This window comes from Cloeon dipterum, chromosome 4 (assembly GCF_949628265.1).
Source record: "Cloeon dipterum chromosome 4, ieCloDipt1.1, whole genome shotgun sequence".
Taxonomy (NCBI): domain Eukaryota; kingdom Metazoa; phylum Arthropoda; class Insecta; order Ephemeroptera; family Baetidae; genus Cloeon; species Cloeon dipterum.
The window spans coordinates 7,761,566-7,784,045 of record NC_088789.1 but is presented as its reverse complement, the minus strand read 5'-3'; the positions used below and the strand labels follow the sequence as shown (position 1 = coordinate 7,784,045).

At 43.4% G+C, this 22,480-nt stretch overlaps 1 protein-coding gene across 5 annotated transcripts in view; it reads right to left on the bottom strand.

Annotated features, from left to right (window-relative positions):
• The window catches only part of slpr (slipper), a 32,619-nt gene extending 10,326 nt beyond the window's left edge, over window positions 1-22,293 (bottom strand). For all 5 annotated transcript variants that reach the window (XM_065492008.1, XM_065492009.1, XM_065492011.1 and 2 more), the window contains exon 1: window positions 21,062-22,293. In XM_065492008.1, the coding sequence (XP_065348080.1) occupies window positions 21,062-21,899 (838 nt within the window). In that variant the 5' untranslated portion in view covers window positions 21,900-22,293. The remainder of the gene's footprint in view (window positions 1-21,061) is intronic.
• Between the last annotated feature and the right edge of the window lie 187 nt (window positions 22,294-22,480).

Below are 22,480 nucleotides of genomic sequence, written 5' to 3'. Positions count from 1 at the left end.
CCTTTTACCTGAGAGCGAACGAACCCGCGAGGAGGAATCGATATTGTGAAAAGACGCACAATGTTTCTGCGGCTGGCATCCATTCAGCCTGTCGCAGTGAAAGCTCCTGCAGTCTTTTTTGACACGCTCAATATTAAGATTTCATCCCTTGATCGCAGTAAGAAGCACCAAGATATTCACTCTTACAAGTGCAAACAGATGACAGCCGGAAAATTGGATGGCTTAAATTCACCAATTGAATATCGTGCAAAGAATCAATCATTCATCAAGCTCTGATGTTGATATTTTAATGTTCCTTTTCATGCTGGTGTAAATAAGCTTTTGAGCAATAAACTTAAGTTGAAGCACAATCTTACTAGCATGACTATAAAGATAGCTGATTTTCAATAAATATTTCATGCTACGAAACGTTGAAATTGAACCGCCAGTCGTGACGCTTGTTAACAGCTTTAATTAGCTGCCAATATATAGTAGAGTGTTAAGTAAATATTTAAAAAAAGCATTGTAAATTATGAGCCGTCAATTTAATGGCTGGTGTCCAGTCATATGAACGGCCATGTTAAAAATAAATTCTTATTTTCCATCCTGGCTGCTGTACAGGTTCTGCAAGTCAATTTCTAAATTGCAGCAACGAAACAGCGACGACAGATATGCACTGTATAAAATTACTTCTGTCGACGAATGGCAAAAAGTGGAATTACATTCTAGTCTGGCGAAAAATCGGGCCATCTGCTTCGTGCAGTGCGAGTGCGTTCGCCGCGGCAGATGTGCCGGCCGGCAGTCTCTTGTCGCGTTTGCCTGTCGCCAGCAAAAAGAATCCCCGCGGAGTTGGTGCTGCATAATTAGATTAGAGCCGCACATTCAACGGATGGCCGCGTGGACGTGTTTATTATGAATTGCACGCGCATTTCGGATGCAGGCGCGAGAGTAGCAGAGCGGATAAGAGGCCTCGTGGGAGTTCTGGCCGAAAGTGAGCACACAGCAGGCACAATGGTCGTATAGGGAGACCTGCCGTTCAATTTCAAAGGCGACGTTCATTGGCGCATTAAACGTCCAAATAACGGGCGGAGTTGATTACAACCGTGTGAAAGCATATCTCCAATGTCTTTGAAACTGGCTTTTTATGATTAGAAAAATAATGAGTGAAAATTCTACAGTTTAATTTATCAATACAATTTGATTAAAATTTTAATCTAATATATATAAAATCATCAAAATAAGGTTGTTGCATAACTTATGTCTAAAATACAATATTTTTGTCCTTAACGCCAAATGGGTAGTTTTTACCAAGTGAATGAGCGCTTTGGGAAACAAACTCGTTTAAAATTTCGATCCATTTTAAGTTCTCTTGTTCCCATGGCTGAAAACTCATCCTCGGTGATATGAGATCCTAAAGAGGAAAGATCGCGTCCGACAATAGCAAAACCGCAAGCCGCAGCTATGCAGGAAGGCGTACAATAAAGGCAAACACAAGTCGGTAATCGAGCCACCCAATTGATCCCACCCAAGATGCGGAATCGAAACACATTCGGCGGCTTTTGATCTCTAAGCGCAGTAGTGACCCTTTTAATTTGGCACCTAAGCCGCGACGGACGTAAATTGCGCACGGCAAACTATAAAAGGACCGTCTCAAAGCGGCCGAGTCGTAAATAAAATAACTTTTACATAATTTTTTTAAAGAGGAGTCTTGAAATGTAAAAATACTAATTTGAGTTTCGGAGAAAATATTACGAATCGCAAGTCAAATAAATTTAAAGGGGCACAATATTTCAGAAAAGATTGCCAAATTAAAATCTTTCAACTCCATAGATACGTTTTGAAACTCAATTAATCCAGCTTAATTCCAGCTTCCAGAATTTTATTTTTAGCCTTGAATCTGCTGGCTGAATGAGTAGTTATCTCGACCCAACTGTTGAAATCGAAATGCCTCTTACGCACTTGGCGAATTTCGACGCCAATGAGACCAATTCAGGCCCAATTAACCGCTCGCCGTACAGCCCGTCGAGGCTACTTTATTTTCAGTAAGCACTGAGCACTCGGGCGGGTCACATGCTCTAATTGCGGCCACGGCGGTGATTACCGTGGCTCTTTGACCAACTGGTCGGCGGGGGATGCTCGCAATTGCGTACGCGTTTGAATATAAATGGACCTGTTAAAGTATGATTGAAAGTTAAAAATATTTAAATATTGATCATTCGGGTTGAAGGCAATTTTTAAAGGATTAAAAAAATAACATGATTGGTATTTGAAGGCAAGGAAAAAAATCATGATTAGGACGTACATGATAACGTCGGGACTGGTCGAGAATTAATTTGAAAACAACGAGGATGAAGCCTGGTTTGATTTTTTCTCAACAAGAAAAATCATGTTTGCGTCAGAATTTATAGAACTTTTAGGATTGGAATTTGTAGAATATTGAAAGAATAAAAAAGTCAAACTTAGTTCAATAAGGTTAAAAAATGAAATATAAATCAAGCTTTGCTCTTTAAGCGATTTGAATAATTTTTTTTTAATTTTGATTCTTTATCAACTTTGCATCACTTGTAAATAAAGAAGTAAGAGAAATTATTTTTAATATTATTCATATTTACTCTTACAAAACTGTAATGAGCAATGATCGACATTTGTTCTTCTAGAAAAAATGATCAAATATTTGACGTAGAATAATATCAAACTTTTAAGACACAACGCATATTATTTTACACGCCAAGAAAAAATGAAAGCAATTAGCTGGTAAAAATGTGACACCGAAATGCAAGTTTAAATTGAAAGTGTGGGGCTACCACTCCAGCACGCGCGTGGGATCGGGGAATTCGGCACTGTGCCTGCATGGCTATTGTAACCCAACACGCGGCACAAATGCTCATGTACTTATATATACACAGGAACATGCATGTACAGTTATGTTGTGACATGCGGACTCAACAGCAGCCGAAAGACCAACTGACGCCGATCAGTGCCATCGGCAGCTGCGTTTCGCAAGCAACTCGCGAAAAATGCACGTGCAAGGGCGGTGTTGGCTGTCGCGGCACGCGGATCCAGTGAAAGCAAAATCGAAATTGCTGCGCACATGCACAGACACAGACACACACCTCCGACGCCTGCCGGTTGGACCGGATCTGCCCGTCTAATTGATCGCGAAATTTACCGCTCACTTAGATCGAGTGCCTCGTTAAAAATGAGAAATGCGAAATGTGCGCCGATCTGGCCGAGAAGGAACAGCTGGTGGTCCGCAGCTTTTGAAATCTCATTGAAACCGACCGTGTGAAAACCGGGAGGAATTCTCAGATTTGTCAATTCATATTTTGACATTATGTGGAACAGCTGTGCTACACCTCTGATCACATATTATGTTGTTTTCAAAATATGAACACGCTTGCAGCTTCCGCTGTTAGGCAAATTTGTGACACAGTAACAAAATGAAATATTTTATTTAACGGCTGTTTCTTTTTCTCAACCAATATTAATGACAAATCTAACATGGTTTCTTGCATATAAATATAATAACACGTACAAATTTCTCAGTAATAGAAATCAACGCCGCGTTTGATAAAATTTGAAGCAAATGCCAAAGTATGAAACAGAAACGAAGCTGAAAAGCTTAATTCAATGTGTCGCTCCATTCTGGCAGCTGACCAGCAGGAGTGGGAAGCTTTTTGATTAATTAATTAGCCGGCTGCGTATTGACGTGCAATCTGCATTAATTTCGGAACCAGAGCCATTCATTCGGCCGATTTGGCCGTGTCCATTTTAAGCAGCTCGTGCAAAATTGCAAATTTTGACCTTTCGCCAGGCGGCTGCGGTATTCAGGTCTTTCTCTCGGGCTGCTCGCGCCAGAGAGAAGAGTACTCGAGTGACACGGCTTTTGACGATTACGTTCGCAGAGCTAGTTATTGTGCATGCGGCCGAGTGCGATAGCGCGGCTGCTTTATCAAATCACATGACTCGCCGAACGTCAACAAAAAGACGAGAGAAGCGTCGTTTTCCTGCTTCACTGCCAAAGAGGCACATTTTTCGTCACGATCGTCATCTTCAGCGAGTTTATGTTTTAACCAATTTTAGGCATAACGTCGTTTCAAGATAATCATACGCACCCTTATCCCTCATAAATACTGTGTTTCTTGGGCCGTTTAATTTGAGTTTTCCATGTTTGCACTAAGCAAGATTTAAAATTTAATTTGCAGAGGGGCCGATACAACAGATGTTCAGTGCGAGAACACGAGAAGGAATTTTTTTCCTCAACTTGTCCATTTTCCATCCATCCTGGCATTTAAAAATAAAATATATGAAATCAAAGGCGCATGATATTTTTAAATTCGTAAATATATATATTGCTAAGGAGCAACGACAGCTGAAAAGAGGAACGAAAAACGCTTTTACATGAATAAAAAGGGTTTGCATTTGGTTCGCACGTCCCCAATTCGATATGACATAAACGATTCACCCCGGCGCAGTGCGACATTGTTTATAGTGTATGACGTGCGAGAAGAGTCGGACGTCGCGATCGATCCATAGATTTTCCTCAAACCACCGGCACTGACCCACATCCACCTGCAGACGTGTCAGCTCAACGAGGAAAAAAGGGTCGCGTGTCACAAAACGCGCCCCTATCCACTTATTCGCAGCCAGGGATAGACCGATCATAAATAAATGTACCAGCTGGTGGCACGCACTCTGGTTCAAGTGCACGCATCCAGTCGGCGATTCCGTCCTCCTCCATCCATTGTGCACAGCGCCGCAGAGGAATGAATTATTCATGGTCTGCTCGTACAGTACAGTCGCACCATGTTGAGGTTTTAATTTGGAGCCGACGTCTACCCAAGATTGTTTTACCCCAGATTACGCCTGTCAAATATTATGAAAAGCAGTTTCCCATTGGCAATGTGAAAATTGGATTTCTCTCCATTTGATTTATGTTTGTAATTAAGCAAATTAAATCGGAATCGTGACGTTTCGGCTTATGTAACATTTTCCTGTGTGACCGAGTAAATTTGAAATCGATGTGCTGTGGTGTACGAGGAAAGACAAAATAAATGCCGGTGAACTAATGTGGCGAATAAGAATTGCTGCGATGGAAACAGGGCGATTTGGAAATCCTGTTTGCCGCTGAGCCACATTCCACTGGACGAGTTTGTTTCTTCTTCGCTCGCACACAAACACAGGCCGATTTTTTGTATGCTTGCTTCAGAGGGACGTGTGCGCATTTCGCACTTGGCAAATGTAAGGCCATTCGTGCAAAATGATCATTAGTTCTCTCTATTTACTTGGCACCCCGTTGGCATGGATTTTGCGTCACTAAATTTGAGGTAGAGTCACGAAATTTGTCAGAACAAAGGAAAAAAGAAAGCTGTTGGGAGAAACAACACATGCTTCGCGTGTTGTTTAATTTAATCTCGGTTTTCTGAATCTGGTCAAACTAGAATGCCGGCTTTTTGTCGTATTTAAAAACTGTAAACACATGAAACGAAAATTCACATTTATGTCCAGAGAGGCCTAAAAAGTTTGAAGGTGATATCTTGATTTGAAGAGAGCATAGTGAACTAAATTCCATATTTTTACAAGTGAAATTCGACAAATAATTTGCATTATGGCGTTATTTGAAGTTTGAAGGTATTAAATAAAATTTAAATAACTTCTTTGACAACTGATTCCATAGCAGAAAGACAGCAAAAACTTTTGAGGGTTCGTGACGGATAACAGATCTAAAAATACATATTTGAACAATAGCTGGCCATTTTCTGAAGCTCCTCCACTTCCTTTTCCCTTTATCGGCCACACATTGCCACAGTATCAAGCCATCGCCACAGCATGGGCCGGTGTTGTGTCAGGTGAGACCCCAAGAAAATGCAGATCTGACGCGGCAGCTGCGAGGCTGGCCAGCTTCACGGTACACTGACTTCGGCAGGCAGCCACCCTCGCCGAGCAAAAACAATGGCACGCGGAGTGCTGGCTTTTTATCGGTCGCTGGCACTTCGCGTGTTGTGCACGAGGAGTGCGGCTTTTTCCGCGTTGTCCGCGCGCGCCGGAAGCTTTTGCTTAACCGCTGAGGTCAATTTGTGCATGCGGCACAGAGCGAGCCAGGTGCAAATTGCATATAAATGAGGACCGATGCCAGACGGATCCATTTCGCAGGAAGTTGCTCGTTTCAGCACCAGGATCTGCTATTAAAAGCCTTTAATTTCGGCATTCAATTGCTAGAAATCCGCACACATGTGGCCTCTAAAAATTGAGATGCGTGAGATTTTTGCAGGTGGGACGATATATTTTTTCCAAGCGTTATTTAACACCGCAGGTGTATCACAGGAGTTTAATAAATAATTAACATTGATTACTGAATTGAGACAATGGAATTTTATTTTAATAAAAATTTGCATATCATGTTTTGAATCAAGCATAACGTTATAATATAAGTCCAAGTACGTCTCTCAAATTTAGGGAAACGACGCTCGATGCAATTATTGCTTTTTTCGTGATGCGAGTTGAAAAGACATTAAAAATGTCAGACATTCGCAATAAAGTGGCAAAAAGCCTATGTCCAACTGAAAATGAGAGGAATTCGTAGAAGCACTCAGCTGGCGTGCATTTTTATTTTCCCGCTAATTGCATTGCGCAAGAAACGAAATCCGCATTGGCAGAGTCTGGTCGTCTGGGGCGAGAGGCGAACGAACGCTCTCCAAATTTATGGCATTTGGCCATAGCTCTCTTTCCAAAACGCATGCCAAGCAGGAGAACCGACCAACATTCCCGCCGCGCCAAATTCCACCGCCGGCGCTTTCAACAGAACGCATCTGCCTGACGCCACGTCAATTTTTTCACCAAATCGAGAACAAGAATGGCGAGATCGAGCCGCGGCGACGAGACATGAAACAATTAATTACAATCGCCCGCACATGAAGAAAATTGCCCAACTCAGAAGGTAATTATCCACAGTGCGTCAGTGTCAACAATAAATTCTTCTCTGGCGTTTCGCAAGGAAAGATAATGATCGAGTACCACGTTACTATTTGTTCCCGTTCGCCGCGGTGAGCCATTATTTTCTCTCTCAAGCACAATCAGCTGGCTGTTTCATTTGTCTCTGATAGTATGAACACTTTCGTTCAAGACACAGTCTGTGCGTTTACGTAAACGGAGAAGAAAGAAAATATAGTTATTTTCTTAATCTCACCCGTTCAATGTTGCAAGATGAGAGAGAGAGAGAGAGGTCATTCCTTCGCGTATGCATTTACAAACAAGAGGTGACGACTGTTCAATGCTCCCTAATGCGGAGGAATTCTACCTTGCTTTTATTGGTACTTGGAGAGCTTTTTTATTTCGCTTCACTACAAACATGAAATAACTCTTACTGAATTTTTAACCATTATTTTTCAAGTTTTAAAAAACTTTCGCAAGATGCATATTCATGCCATGTTTACCATGAATATGTTTTTTAATGATGAAAAATGCGTAAGTTAAAAAAAAAACAGAAAAAATGGTTCTTGTCAGTGACACGATTTAATTTTGGAGGCAGACCAAGAAGCCAAATTCTGCACGCGTGGACACAATTTTCCAGCCAATTTAGCTGCGATATGCCGGCGCCACTCTTTCTCTTTTTGCGAGTAAATACTTTTATCCTCGTGCGCAAAACCCGAAAAAGCTTTTTGCTCGTTCCGCTATGCGAGCAGAGGGAGTAGTTGTCTGTTATCGAGATGATAATAAACGCCGGGCACAAAAGATCGTGCGATTTTTTTAACAGAAACGAGGAAGTCCAGCGCGCGAGAAAATGCTGGGGCGAGAGAGCGAACGAGAGCAATCCCATTCAATTATAAGAAGGGCTTCGCCTTTTAGTGGCTTTTCCAACCCACAGCCGCCGCTTTATCGACCCTAAAACGCGCTCGAGTCTTGCTGGGTTTCCATGTTAAATGGCTATAACACACAGTCTCTTCTAGATTACTTCGGTGTTTGGCTGAAAGGGCGGAGGAAAAAAATTATAATCATTCCAACTCTCTAATGGCAATTGTATGTTATTAGTTTCCAATCCGTTGAATGGCACGAATTATTCACCTTTGTAATCGAATTGCTTCAATCAGGTTAAGAAGTTCCCCTCGTTCTGGCCAAATGTTTTATTCGATTCGACTTGGGGTCTGATTGCGGCGGCAGGCAACAACTACCGGCAACACAAACAAGAGATCTTGTTACCACGAGAGTGTCCTCTGTGACATCGATCCACCCACCCGACAGCGCGCGAAGAAGCTCCGTTTCAGTATTTTCAAAACTCGTCAGACTTAACCGTGGCCGCACCCTTTTTATATCTGTTATCATCCCTCGCCAGCGACGCCACACAACTTATTGTTATTTCCATCACATGAACAGGAGAGAGAGAGAGAGAGAGAAAGAGAGAGAGAGAGAGAGAGAGAGAGAGAGAGAGAGAGAGAGAGAGAGAGAGAGAGAGAGAGAGAGAGAGAGAGAGAGAGAGAGAGAGAGAGAGAGAGAGTAAAAGTGCTGCTTCCCCATTGTGTCGCAGCTAAAAGATTGGGTGGGTGGCAGCATTCAGTGCTCCTGTGTGGCTACTTAAAAGCCTCAGCAAGCCGATCGAGGCGAGATTGAGCGAGACTCTTTGACAGCCGAGTGCACGAACCTTCACAAGACGACGACTGAATGTGAGAGTGCGATGAAACGGGTTCGTCAACGGATGACAATAATAGAATTTGAAATGGAGACCTTTGTGTCAGTTCGACAGCTGTACTTTTGAATAATGGAGCAATAACTCTTTAAAAGAAATTTAAGTGAAAAGCTGATCAAAATTCCGAGTAGCCGCCACTCACTCATTGTAGGTTGCTTTTGGGTCATCCGATCTTTTTTAACTGCAAACGCCCTGATAATTCAAGAAATAACCTTTTTTATAGCTCTGCTGAGAAAATTTGCTCCATACATTGCCACATCTGAATCTGAACAAGTAATCAAAATACGTCTTAAGCAATGAAAGGTTGGGCGAGAAATTGAATAGCTTTTGAGGAAATACTCTTTAACCATTCTTGAAAAGTAACGAAGATTTCGTTTCAACACAGATTTTGTGGTAAATCGTTGGACTTGAAAGCCGTGTTACAAAATTAAGATGTATACATGGAATGCGGTAATTTTTTTAAAAACTATATAGAAATACAAACAATCATTAAAAGAGTAACAATTGGAGTTGTGGCTTAAAAATGTTAACAGATAAATTTTTGAGTCTAAAAAACAAACAAATTTCCTATCCAGAATGGTTGGGATTAAGAATGATAATTCTTGAACCCTTGAACGAGCAATTTTCAATTTAAGTGAATTTTAAACATACGTTTTCAAAATATACAGACAGCACAAATAAAATGGCAAATCGAACCGGCAAGCTCAGTCCAAAAATAAAGTAGAACTTGTAGTCTTCAAGATTTATCAACCCATTGAATTACCATCTGACACACAAATCACGTCCACCTGCAGTTGAGTCTCATCATTTTGCAATTCCATCGCACCTGCAACCTGCATCGTTCGATTTGTCGCTAATTAGGCTCACTCGCAGATCCAGTGGAGCGGATGAGAGGTCCATAAATAATCGCATCATAGCCTGCCACACACGCTCTTGGTCAGCAGGCTTGATTTATTAGCGCCCATTAAATGAGCAGCTAGTCTATTTTCGATTGCAACGACTCGCGAGTGGTTTGTGTATAACGCGATCCAAACCAGCTGTTTGCATCTGTTGGGAAAGGGCTGCAACGAGGACGGGAAGATTTATCGAGGTTTTGAAATGTCATCAACACCAAATTTGGGCGTTTCTTGTGTGTTGGAAACATGAAGCGGTTGACACCACACGAAAAGGTTAACGTGCTTGAATTTGGTCAGTTAAGTTTAACAAAGTTGCGTCTGACAGATTTAAATTACACTCGTAAACAAAGCCTGCTCAATTCTCAAGTAAATATTACACAAAGGAATTCTCTTCGCTGCAATTTTAATAGAAAGTAAGGTATTTTCGGCCTAAAACATTAACGAGTTTCCCTTTTATTTTAAGAGCACAAAGCAATTTTATACTTATTTCTAGAACAACTTAAAAAATTAACTCATTACCTCCAACATTTCTGATTGCAAGATATAGGGAATTCCGAGTGAAGCAAAAATACACGATCCGGCTTATTACAAAATAGCTACACACAATTTTAACTTTAAAAAAATACACGCGCCTCATCGATTTCCCACCGCCACGCGCAACAGTATTGCGTGTGAGATGGACATCCGGCGTAAATACCGAAAATAGTTGCCACTTTCATTTTCACCTGAGCAGGATGCTGTTCGCGCAAGGAATGCGCCGTTGGCTCTTCATGAATATAAATATCAACGGGCCGGACCAACTTTCTCCGCGCTGCTGCTGCTGCACTTGGCTCTATTTGTGAGAGGAAAATCCCAGGCGAGATGGGTGCAAGCGAGAAAAATTTAGCCACACGCAAGGGACAGCGGGGAATGTTAATCAACCAGCTACGTGATTATCATCGAATTAGCGGCACCGACAAACGCAAACAAATTAATGCAAGAGATGCAACTGGCTCTTTTCGGACGGCGATTCAGCCTTGGAAGTTACAACCACGTGTCTGAGATCTGTAAAAGGTTTTGAAATCGGAATTGCGAATGAGAGATTTAATGCTCAATAAGAGGGCCCGAGATTTTAATTAAACTACGTAAGGGTTGCTCGTCTCATTCGATTCAGATACATTTTTTTGGAAGCGTGTCAGACGAAAACATCTGCTTGCTTTCAGGGCAATTCATACAGTAGCTTTTGCCAGGCTTCGTCTTACTTCTAATTGTAAGCAGTAAAGCTGGTTATGCGTCCTATTTATGTGCCGCTTGAAGCTAACAAAGGAGCTCACAAATTTTCGGTTTTCTTGCAGTCCCAGTCAAAACAAAAATACGCTTAGCAAGAAGTTGTATAATTCCTCCCAATCCGGCAGATGTCGGGTTGCAAAAAGGGTATTCAACTTTTAATGCAAAAGTCATTCAAATGAGATCAAAGCCGCCGTTGGAAATATAGTTGTTGCATTAATCTCATTACTTCTGGCTGGTGAAACGCGGCGGCAGGGGATGTGTTAATCAAAGTTTGCTTCTCGATGGCCGCTTCTTGCCTGTCTGTTGGTAATCTGATGGCAACAACTTGCACACAAACATGCACAGCTCGAGTTGGTGCACACGACAAATAGCTTTTTGCTTCTCAGTATGCTTTTCTCTCGCTCCTTCCTCCTCAGTGCATTCCGCGTCTCCATATTGCGCAAATCGCTCGTTGCGTAACCCTTATATGTATGCATGAAACGAGATGCAAAACAGGCTGCTGCTCTTCTTCTGGCAGCTCCAGCAACAGCAGCACTTTTCTCCGCTGCTCACTTGAGCTCACGTTCGTTTATTACGCTCGGCCGAGTCGCCACGCCGGCAGAACATCAAAGTAGCAGCGGCCGCGAGGTGCATTCTTTCTTTCTCACTTACATTAACAGTCTGAACTGCTGCCAAATCGGAATGGATAGGGCACCGGGTATGCGCAAAGTGGCCACCAATGGCCTATTAAGATTCCCAAAATCGTTTGATTTGCCCTAGAGAATCGAGATCAGAGCTTTGACGTTGTATGTCTTATAATACTGAATGTAACATGATCTAAACTTTAGTTCAAGGACTGAGATGAAGTCGTTCATTGGGTTGGTTTAGGTTTAAAGGACGAAGAAGTGCCAGTAGTATCGATTCTAATAAAAAAAATAAAATCTTTATTTTCTCGAATCTAATTAATTGTAAGAGGATATTTTGCATCTTTTAGCATGTCTCATGAATTTGATTGCGAAGCCTTTTTACACACCACTGCCGAAAGGAAACGATATAATTTGCACAGAATCCCTCGATTTTACGACCAACTTCCTGGAATTCGGGTTCGAGGGCTCTTTCTTTCACAATAAAAGATGAATGTATTCTACTAAGCGCGCGTTGGATATTTTTTAGTGGCGCGGCCGTGGAACTTAATTACCTCGCGGTTTAACAAATTTATTGGCCGAGTTCACGCACACAGTGTCTGCATGCATGTGCCTAGCTAAAGGCACCTCGATGTAATCTTTCACGCCGCAAAATTAAATCCCGAATTAATAGCACGGAAAAGGAGATTTAAGCGCGGGGGACTTGCGATTTATGATCATTGTCACAGGCGAACGTTTATATGTACTTGTCAGAGGAGCCCGCGACTGGAGCCTTTATTTCGGAGATGACATCGTTTATAATAAAGTTTATTCTAAGAAAGAGTCTCGTGTGCTTCATTGGTTGGTCAGTTGACAAAATTTGTAGACACAATAATGCTCGTTTTAAGAACTCTTCCTCTGCAGCATACTATTACAAATTTTAGAGAATGCACCACTGTTGTTCCTTCACCGTTAAAACTGATGCAACGGCCTAAATGGGTTTTCGCTCCTGGTAAATTTTGCTATCACGATATCGGTGTTAGGATGTTTCTCAACACATCATCTCCGATTAAACCGTTACTTGAATCAATAAAATCAAAAACATCCAGGCCGAACTGGTATAAATAAATAAAGGCCACTGTAGGATGTTCATCATTGCAACTCGCAGCCAGGCGTTCGTCGTTCCATCTTTCCTAATTCCATCTGCCAAGGTGGTAATTGGAAGACGAGGCGGAAAATAATCTTGCAGGCAGCTCGGATTCGGAAGAAAATGTAGCCTGCTAGCCTTACAAGGCAATACATACTTTGTCGCGGCGCAAGCTAATTATGCTAATCGCGGCGAGCCGACACTTATCTTTGATTTGCATGAGAATACCGCAGCTCGATTGTCCGACCGATTAAAATTTATAAAACAACTCAATAATATTGATCGGCACACAAATTGTTCGCTGCCGACGCCGGGCATAAATTTCACTCTGCAGCACGTTTCTAATTATTCCTCAGGTGCGTTTGTGTGTTTCTCTGTGCGCAGCTGAATAGGCCTTTTAGGGTAGCTTGTCCAGCGTGCGGCCAGAAGTAGTCCACGCAACGTCCATCTCTGCTTTTCTACGCGCGCCAAGGAGGCTTTTTTCACCAGAAAAAAGACCTGAGCCGACGAATTTCACTCTTTTCACTCCAGTCAATTGCGAGAAACTCCGATTTGAGTGATTTCGACTGCCTGCCTCCCGGATTGACGTTACGTCTTTATCGCTTCAGAAACCCTTATAATGGTGATTGCCGATTTGCTGACGGCCAGACGCTCACAACAAGAAAAGCGAGGGCGTGGGCCAGCGGTTTACACCTACACGCCAATTTCTCACTTAGGCGCCGGTTCAGACGCAAATTACCTCAGATTGAGCTAATTTCCGACAAGAGTGGGCGTCGGAGGCGTTTTTACTTAAAAAAACTGGACGTTTGCTTAAAATTAATTACACTTTTGTTCGCACACACGGCGAGCACCAATTTCGAGTACTAATTAGGCAATATCAACGTTGCATTCCATCTCGGAAATTAGCATAAACAGTCGTAATTACACGGCGATGTGCTTGTTCGTTTCATCAGGCTGAAATTACACGCGCGCGGCCGTCGCAATTAATTATGCAAATCACCGGTTTTCAGCAGCAACTGGGTTAATGCGCCGCCCTTCTTCGTATGTATTAATTACTGCGAAGATGGCAATAATATTCGTACATCTCGGCCCGTTTTGAAATAAGATTTCCATAAGACCCCCGCTGCTAAATATACGAACAAGCTGATGGCTTTTTAAATCCAGCCAGCACTCGTGCGCGTCCTGATAGATTTTCGGCAAAACCGCTGATTAATTAGTCAGAGCATGGTACACGAGAGCTGCTCGACAAATGCGTCTGACAGCACAGGCCGATTCAGCACTTTTTGCCCGTCAACAGCACAGCCAGGCGTCTCGTGGGCGGCCAAAACAATCTGGAAGCTAGGCGGACCACACCAGAAGTGACTGAGATTCGTCGGAATCCAGGCTAAGAGCGAAGATGAGATTCTCTCTAGGAAATTCAGAAATATTGTCGTCTTCCATTCGCATCGTCCTCAAACGTATCGCTTGAGAATTAACGCGGATTTCACTTTTTTAACTTATCTAGATGTTTTATATTCTATTAATAGATTTTAAAATGGTTGTAAAATCGCTACAAGATCTTTGCGATACCAACGATCCTGCAAATATGTATAAAATATTTGTTGGCAAGTACCAGGCAGTGGGGAAAAGTATTGAGTCTACTCGAAAAATATTTCTCAATGCTTTTGGTATCAGTAGGTTTAGCCTCCAAGTCGTCACTGTTGATGGACTTAAATTCAATTGCGATTAGAGACGTCATTTGTTATTTCATTTATATCTCACATTGGCATTGTTCCAGTCAAAAACAATTACTCTCATTCCAGATGTGCAACACAATGAGCTGCGTGATAACGTGCGAGGAACGTTTACGATAGCTAGCCAAAGGCGATAGATGAAATTGAGATAAGATCTCACCAATGGCCACCGTTGCTCTCCTTCAGAATGCTGGAAATTTTACTGCTGCTAATCTAATCTCGAGCAGCAATTCATTTAAGCTACAAAAAGGGAAAATTCCTCATCTCTGATAACCCACTAAATATAATTGAGTGTTGTAGAATACAATTATATGGTTCTATTCATTGAAAACGTTGACAGGAAAGGTGCAATTTTATTTTACTAGAAAATATAACAAATCTTTCCTCTTTGTTTATATTTTGTGAGTAACCAGAGAATTGGCGGTATCTGCTTTTGTGCATGTAAGAGTCAGCATCTTTATCTCCAAAAGCTCATTTTTTGCCTCTCCTGGACAAGCTCAAGTTTGAGCTTCCGGGTGAAAAGTGGGCGGATGCTAGAGCTGCATTCGGTGGTTGTTGCGGGCGCCTTTTCGGATTACAAACGAGCCGTTCCACTGTGCGTCCCTAGGATGTGGCTGGGATGGCCGTGGCCTGCTCTCGCGACGTGACTCGCATGCCGAATGGTCTGCACAGTCAGATCATGCTTCACACGCGCGCGCGAGCTTCGCCTTTCAACTAGCGAAAATTATTTATTTGCCTCTTGCCTGCCGGGGGTGATTAACGAGAACGAAAAAACGACTTTTCGACTCTTCACCGCGGCTGGTGATTTATCGGATGCGTGGACCAGTCGAGCGGAGGGGAACATGGAGCTCCGCTCCAGAGCTGTTAGGCTATTGTCTTGCATGCTAACAGTGCTAACAGGCGATTTCTAATTCGAGTCACACCATTTCTTCAGAGATACGGAGAACAGAATTTTGGTTGCTTGACGAAATTTTAATTTTCCAATCTATGAACATATTTATGTAAACAGCATGGGAAGTCGGAAATTACATTGTGTTAAGAGAGTTCATGTGTCAGAAAAAAATAACTTAAAATAACTTAAATGCATACAGGGAAAAACACTTTTAATGCTTGCTTCTAGTGTTGATCGAAACTGGGAAATTTTCCCTGTAGGAAGGTGTCATCCCTAGTTGGTTAGCTTTTATCACCATCAGGAAAATTATAACTCAAATCCAACAAATAAATTGGATTAACTCCCTTGAAGCTATTTTTAGAATATCTGATGTTTTACCTAAGAAGAAAAGCTCATATATATTGTTATTTGTCATGAGGCCAACAATAAAAAATGTGCATTTGCATCGACATCTCAGTCTCCACCCAAGCAGGCAGCGAACCACCTTCGACTATTTTTACTTACTATCGGACACTCTCCGATTTATTGCGACCAGCCGAGCAGCATTATTTTTTCTTCATTTTCCTTCCCACGTGTATCGCAGCGTGGGATTTCAAAATATCATTTTCACACTACCGTGGAGCCGATTTCATTTTTATCTCGGCCATTACGGCGCTCGCCCGCTCTCGCACCCAGCGCCCGATAATTTATGCGCACGGACGCAGCTTTTATTGTTGCGAATGGACATAATATGGTGCGGTGCACGAGCTGGCTGTCTCGGCGCGGAGGAGTCTTTGTTGCAGCAGCAGCCGCGATAATACATGAATAAATAGGCGAACATACATACACACACACACGCGCGCGCGCGCGCGTCCAGACCTGTGAGCGAGGTGCAGCCAGCGCCAGGTTGATGTGCAGCTGCGGTTTTGCAAGAGAGCCTTTTGACCTCTATTAGCGCGATGCTTGGTAAATTGTGTTCTCGGCTTCACACACGGCTGCCTGCACGGCCCAAGGAAGAGAATGGATCGGGCTGAATTATGAATGATTGACTGGTTTGCTCGTTGTTTTTCTTGCCAGCGGTGAATTATTTCCAATTAGCTCGTTTTTAGCGTCAGAAAATCGAGCCTGAGAGAATTTATTGAGCTGGACAAAAGAGTTCTAACTCTTCTAAATAGAGCTTTTGTTGCCTTCAAAGAGTTAAACCCCATCAAAGTCTGATTTTTTTTAATTGGGTCAGTCTTTTGGTTAAAAAAAATATAGATTAGTATATTTTTAACCCTATACTACAGCTCATTTTATTATATTTTTTCGTGGAAGTAAATTTTATTTGTTTATTTGTAGCATAGCACCTTCAAGGAAAGGTCAATTTCATCTGACAGCAACACGTCTAATTTCGCTTCTCGCAAACAAAACAATGGCAGCTCAAAATTTCACACTCAGGCGCCGAAAATTAGCAAGAGACATAATATTCAATTCGATCCTCAGGTCGCGAGTCGTAATTTTCCTGTTCAGGGCGTTCCTCCTCTGCCTCTGCATTTTGCACGTGTGCCATTAATTTACTCGTGAGTTGCGTTAATAGCAAAAAATCGGTGATAATCTCGTGGGAAAGAAAGAGCCAATCGCCGGCGGTGTGGTAATAAATTGTCGCGCTGCATCCCAACATTTGCTTGCGGTTTGGCCCAAGGCGCTGTTTTCGGTCCGACGTGGAGAAAATTGCGCCCGCGAGCGGATTCGGAAATCGCGTTTTCTGTCCCGGCTCACAAGGAAAACGCAGACAACAAACACGAGGCGCGTACAAACACACACACCGCAAATTCGAGCCGTCCGATTTTACGACGAGAACACGAGGCGTGCAGTTTTATTATTTTGCAAGGAGACAGTCGCTACGAGGCCGTAAAGCGCCATAGAGAACCGACCTACCGACAGCCACCAAGCAGGCAAGATTATGGTCGCCGCGACGACACGACAACGGTAAATTTCACCAGCTTATCCCTGGCGGACCGGAATACGCGCCTGGACCAGCGCTAGAGTCGAAAAGGCACACGCACTTTGCCTGCTATAACTTACTAAACTCTATTTGATGACATAAAACGGGAGCTCGCGCCACATAAAGAAGGTTTTATTGAGAAAAATGAATTGGCTATGGTGAAATTGGAAAACATAAAGAAAGCCGTTAAGCAAATTGTGTTCATGATATATTTTGTAGTCGATCAATACGGTTAAAACGAAATTTATAATGAAATGTTTTGGTTATCAATAAAAAGCGCACCTCCAGGATTTATGTAAAGGGTTGGAAAAATATGCGTACTAAGCTTGGTAACACATTATTATTTTCCAGTTGCGTATTTATTATAAAGAATTCCACAGCATTACAGTGTGAACGTTGCCGCTCTAGTGGTCAAGGTCTCGATAAGAGACTCCGAGAACAAGCAATATTTATTTTTCAATTGTTCTCTCCACATTTTATAACTACATTTACTTTTAGGCCCACTCTCCATTATATGTTCTCCAATACAACACTTACTTTGTTAAAATTTGTGGAACGTAACATATTGACATGCATTTAAGAACATGATTTATTTTACTTCTTCATAGATATTTTTTGTCGGTCAACAATGCTCCCTTCTGAACAATATTACGACAACGTGTAAGGGTCGTTTAGTGGGATATCGCGCAACATTTTAAACAATCAATCTCCGAAAGTGTGCAAGTGGGTTTGCGTGCACAGAGCAACAACAAAGTAAGTGAGAGGTGTAGAGGCTTAAAATACCTCTCGGCGTAATAAACACAAAAACACGTGTGCATTTTTCCCCTCGGTCTCCTCGCGTGTGGAGTCGCGGACGAACGCTCAGGTACCTCAGGTACGGCAAACCTGCTTTTAACGCAGAGACTCTTTCTGCGGAAAATGAAACCCGGCGGGCCTCTGCATTAATATTATGAAAACATTTTCATGCGAGCTCCACGCTCTTTTGTTTTTCTCCGTGGGCAAGATATTGACTGCCGATTCTCAAAGCTCACGGGCGAAATGATGCTCGCGAGTGATTGAGTCTCGCAAACTCCTTTCATTAAGTACCCTACCTCCGGCTGGCTGGCCGATCTCGCCGGGATTAACTTTTATTAGGGCATTTATTTGGCGTCGCCGTAATTTAATTTACCCGACGATAAGATGGCAATTGGACAGGTATACAATCATTGCTGCTTAAAATTGCACCCACTGCTTCGTAATAAAAGAGGCGAAAAATTGCGCAGTCGTTTTTGGCGTATGAGACGTAGTTTGACAATCTCTGACAGGAACGGTCCAATATTATTATCTCTAGTGAAGCCTCTAATTGTTACTTTGCAGACTTGTCTGATTGGAAATCATTTAGATTAAATGTGAAATTTCATTTCACTGCATAAATTTAAAACGAATTGATGAATAAAAGAGATCAGATATCCGAGTCCCACGAACCACGCAGACCACTCTTTGATTGAATTTCCTTAATTTCTAACCGATTGTCAGGTACTCGTCATTTGTGGCTTAGTGCGGAGAGTAAAATTTTTGTTCTTAATATTAAATCGTTTTGGTACTGTTTGGTGTCTTTTGCTACGAGTTTTAACATTAACGTCAATTATTTTATAGAATTCATGCAGTTACTTGCAAGTGCAGTAATGTTGATTTTATAAAAGAACACTTAAACAGACGCATAAGAGCAGTCAGCCTTAATTAATTAGTAATCTTAAACCAGCACCTCTTTTGTTTCGCGAGTGCGGGATTGGCGCCTGATCGACGGTGGCGTCAAAGCAGCACAATCCATGCTCTTCCGACTCGAAACGTTTTCACCACTCGAGGAAAGGAAACGGCCTTGGTCCGACTTGGAAAGGCGACATACACACACAGGAAGATGGTCTTGAGCTGTTATCGCACCACCAGGCATAATTAATGAGGAGCACGGAGATTCGACGGCGGTTGCGAGCAAAGAGCAGGCCCGATGACGTTTCCTTTCACTTTTCATTCCGATGCCGTCGACAACATCATTACGGACGCCCACCGGCGCAAATTTTGTTGCAGATTGAGAGGCAGGTGTACAAAAGTGAGCGAGTAGGAAGCGTGCTTGGCCCAGCGAGTCACGTGGCGATTCACGCGGATGCAACGGGAACCTGGTTTACAAGATCTTGCATTTCGGCTTGAATCGGAATTTTAATTTTATTGAGCTTGCCTGTTTTTCTCTCTGAGACGTCGTTATCAACCATTATGCAACCTACACTAAGCCAAATTCGTGCTACATATTGAGTGGTAAATACGAGAATTATTGTAATAGCGATCTGCCTGTTGATAGTGAGTGACTGGCTTAAAGGTAATACTGACGAAACCAGGCAGAGAAAACCTCCGGTCTTAAACTTTAATCCCAGCGTTTCGGGGAAATCACCTAAATCCTTCATTGTTGCAAGTGTTCTCACCTCGGCTCGGGATTTATTGCGTGCGAGTGTGTACACATTTTTGCTGTCTTATCTGACGACTGTTTCAGGCGATAACAAAGCTTGCATTTTCTTGTCAAAAAGCAATGACGTCTTTCCTCTTCCTCTGGCTTCACGGCGCTTCCAGTCACGGGACGATGATGATTGAAATTATTACATCAGCGACAGGCACGTAGGCTGACGCGAATGGCGGCGCTTCATTGTCCCGACGCCGATGCTGATTTTCAATCGCGCCAACTCTGCACCAAGGGCGAGCCGAATCGCTTGTAATCGATTTAATTGCTCCAGCTGAGCGAGTGATGCAAATCTCAATTGAGTCGTAGGATGGAAAAATAATTTATAGTTGAAAGACAATCATTTTCTTTTTTCTTCCCTCATCAAAAAGCGGAAAAAGTCCAAGATAATTATTAAGTCCTCAATTTCAAGAAAGAGAAATATCTATTTTGCTATTTGATGGGCTAAACATGGAAAATTAGTTTAATTAATTGTTGGGGAGAATTTTTCCTTCCTTAAACATTGCTGTCACATTCGTGCCGACACAAAAATGAAAATAAAATACTTCATGCTGTGAGAAAAAGTCTTTTCGCATTTCTACAAATAAATGAGAAAGAACTCCACAAAAAATCGTACAAAGAACAAAAGATCGTAAAATCAATAAACATAAATTATACGGGTTTCGTTTCTTTGATTACTTGCTCACCGATTGAACCTTTGGAATCACGTTGTTTTTACAGTAGAAGCGAATTAATTTGATGATTGTTTTCCATTCATTTTGTCTTACATGAGAAGGTGGAGGAAAGCTGCTGGCATGAGAGGTTTCGGTTACTTTCATATAGGCCTGCTTGCATCCGAAGCAAGCACGAGCAGGCCGAGTGAATTTTTAAAGGCGAGCAAAATTAAAATGCCAGTCACGACTCGTGAACGACAAGTAACTTCACATTTATACAACATTCAAAGCCCGTCTGTTTTTCAGTGCGTTGTAGCCGCGCACAGCCGCGTTCCGTGTCTTTCTTTTCTGACGTTCCCATCCACACTCAGCCAGCGAGCACTTTGACTAACTCGACATGTGTGCGTGAGAGAGTCGACCAAATACATTATTTCTCTCTCTGATCCGAGCAGTAGATCAATCAAATCGAGAAAAAACGACACCTGCGTCTCTCGATTTTGACACTTTTTTCAGCGCATCGATGTAAAAATGTTTCCAATTTTCTTCTTAATCTACGGTCTTAATCTTTAGCTTTTTAAGCGTAGATATTTTTTAATTTTTGAAAATCAGCTCATAATATCGGTCAAATAATGCAAAAATGGGACTTTGCTGTTATCACGTTACAGCCTTAATATTAAATATTTTAAAAAGAAATCTTTTTTAATTAAGAGCCTCTCTTTTGACAATTAAATAATTCAAGTGAGAAAAGTAGAGACTCACCATTGGAGGACTTGAGATCTCTGTGGATGATGTTGATCTGCGCTTCGTTGTGCAGATAGTTCATGCCGCGGGCGATCTGGATGGCCCAGTCGACGAGCACGTTGGGCCTGATCTTGCGGCCCTGCAACACCCGGTTGAGCGGGCCGCCCCTCGCGTACTCCATCACGAGGCATAGGTTGGGTGGCGTGAGGCACACGCCTTTGAGCGACACGATGTTCTCGTGCTGCAGCATCCAAAAGAGCCGGGCCTCCTGGCGAACGCTCTCCAGGGTGACGCTGGGGTCCTCGTCGGGCGCCTGGCGGGCCGCCTTGACGGCCACCTCCTCGCCGGTGAGGTAGGCTCGGTACACCTTGCCGAAGCCGCCCACGCCAATCACCTCCTCCAGGGTCAGGTCGTTGAAGTCGATTACGTTGGGCTCCTCGAGGTAGTTGTTGGTGACAAAGTTGGACGGGAAGATGCCCACCTTGCCCTCGATTTTGCCGATCCACCAGCCTTCGTCGCCGGAGATCTTCGAGTCCTTGGACAGCACCTCGACCAGCTCGCCCTTGCGCAGGCTGAGCTCGTCCTCGCCCATGGCCTCGTAGTCGTACATGGCCGTCCAGAAAGAAGGGCTCTTGGCCAGCGTGGACGCGTCCTGCCGCCGCGCCAGGCCGCCACCGCCGCCGCCCGCCGGGGGCTTGCCCTTGACCGGACTGGTCTGCTGTCCGGTGCTGGTCGTGCTCGGCGGCGACCGGTCGGCGTCCTTGCGGCCATTGCTCAAGTTGCTGGTGGTGGTCGTCCCGGCGGCGGCGGATGACGTGCGAGCAGCGTTTTCCATGGAACTCAGCAGCGGAGGCATTCGATGCGGCGCCTACTCCTCGCACTCGGCCGGCCGCCCCCGCGCGCACCAACGTCGGCCGATTCGGCGCCCGGCAACCCGACGGAAGCGGCGGCGGCGAATGCCCCCCGGGCGGCTTCCAGACTGCTGCCGATGCTCCTCAGCGGACGAGTGCGGCGGAGTGACACCACACACACAAGAGAGCGGGCGGACGGATCAAACGAGCAGGCAGCAGCCGACCGCCGCCGCACTCTGTCGCACTGATTCGACCCGCTGCACTGTCCTAGACTCAATTTCGGCCAAACACGACCGTGTTCCCATGGTTCGACCCGCAAACTGATGCAAATATGAGAGAGCGCATCGTCCGTCAACACACTAAACCTCCGCCATTATTAAGAGTACTGATGGAGAGCAGGCGTGCCACCCAGCCGGTGGGAGAAAACACAACATCTGATGGGGGTAAAATAATTTATTTCTTATCCCAAATTGTAAAGACATTTTTAAATTGGCAAAAAAAATTGCATCCTCCTACCCCCAAAACCCTGACTTCTCAAATTATAAAATACCAAGTTGGAAAATCTGGAAAGTTGCTGCTGGACTTT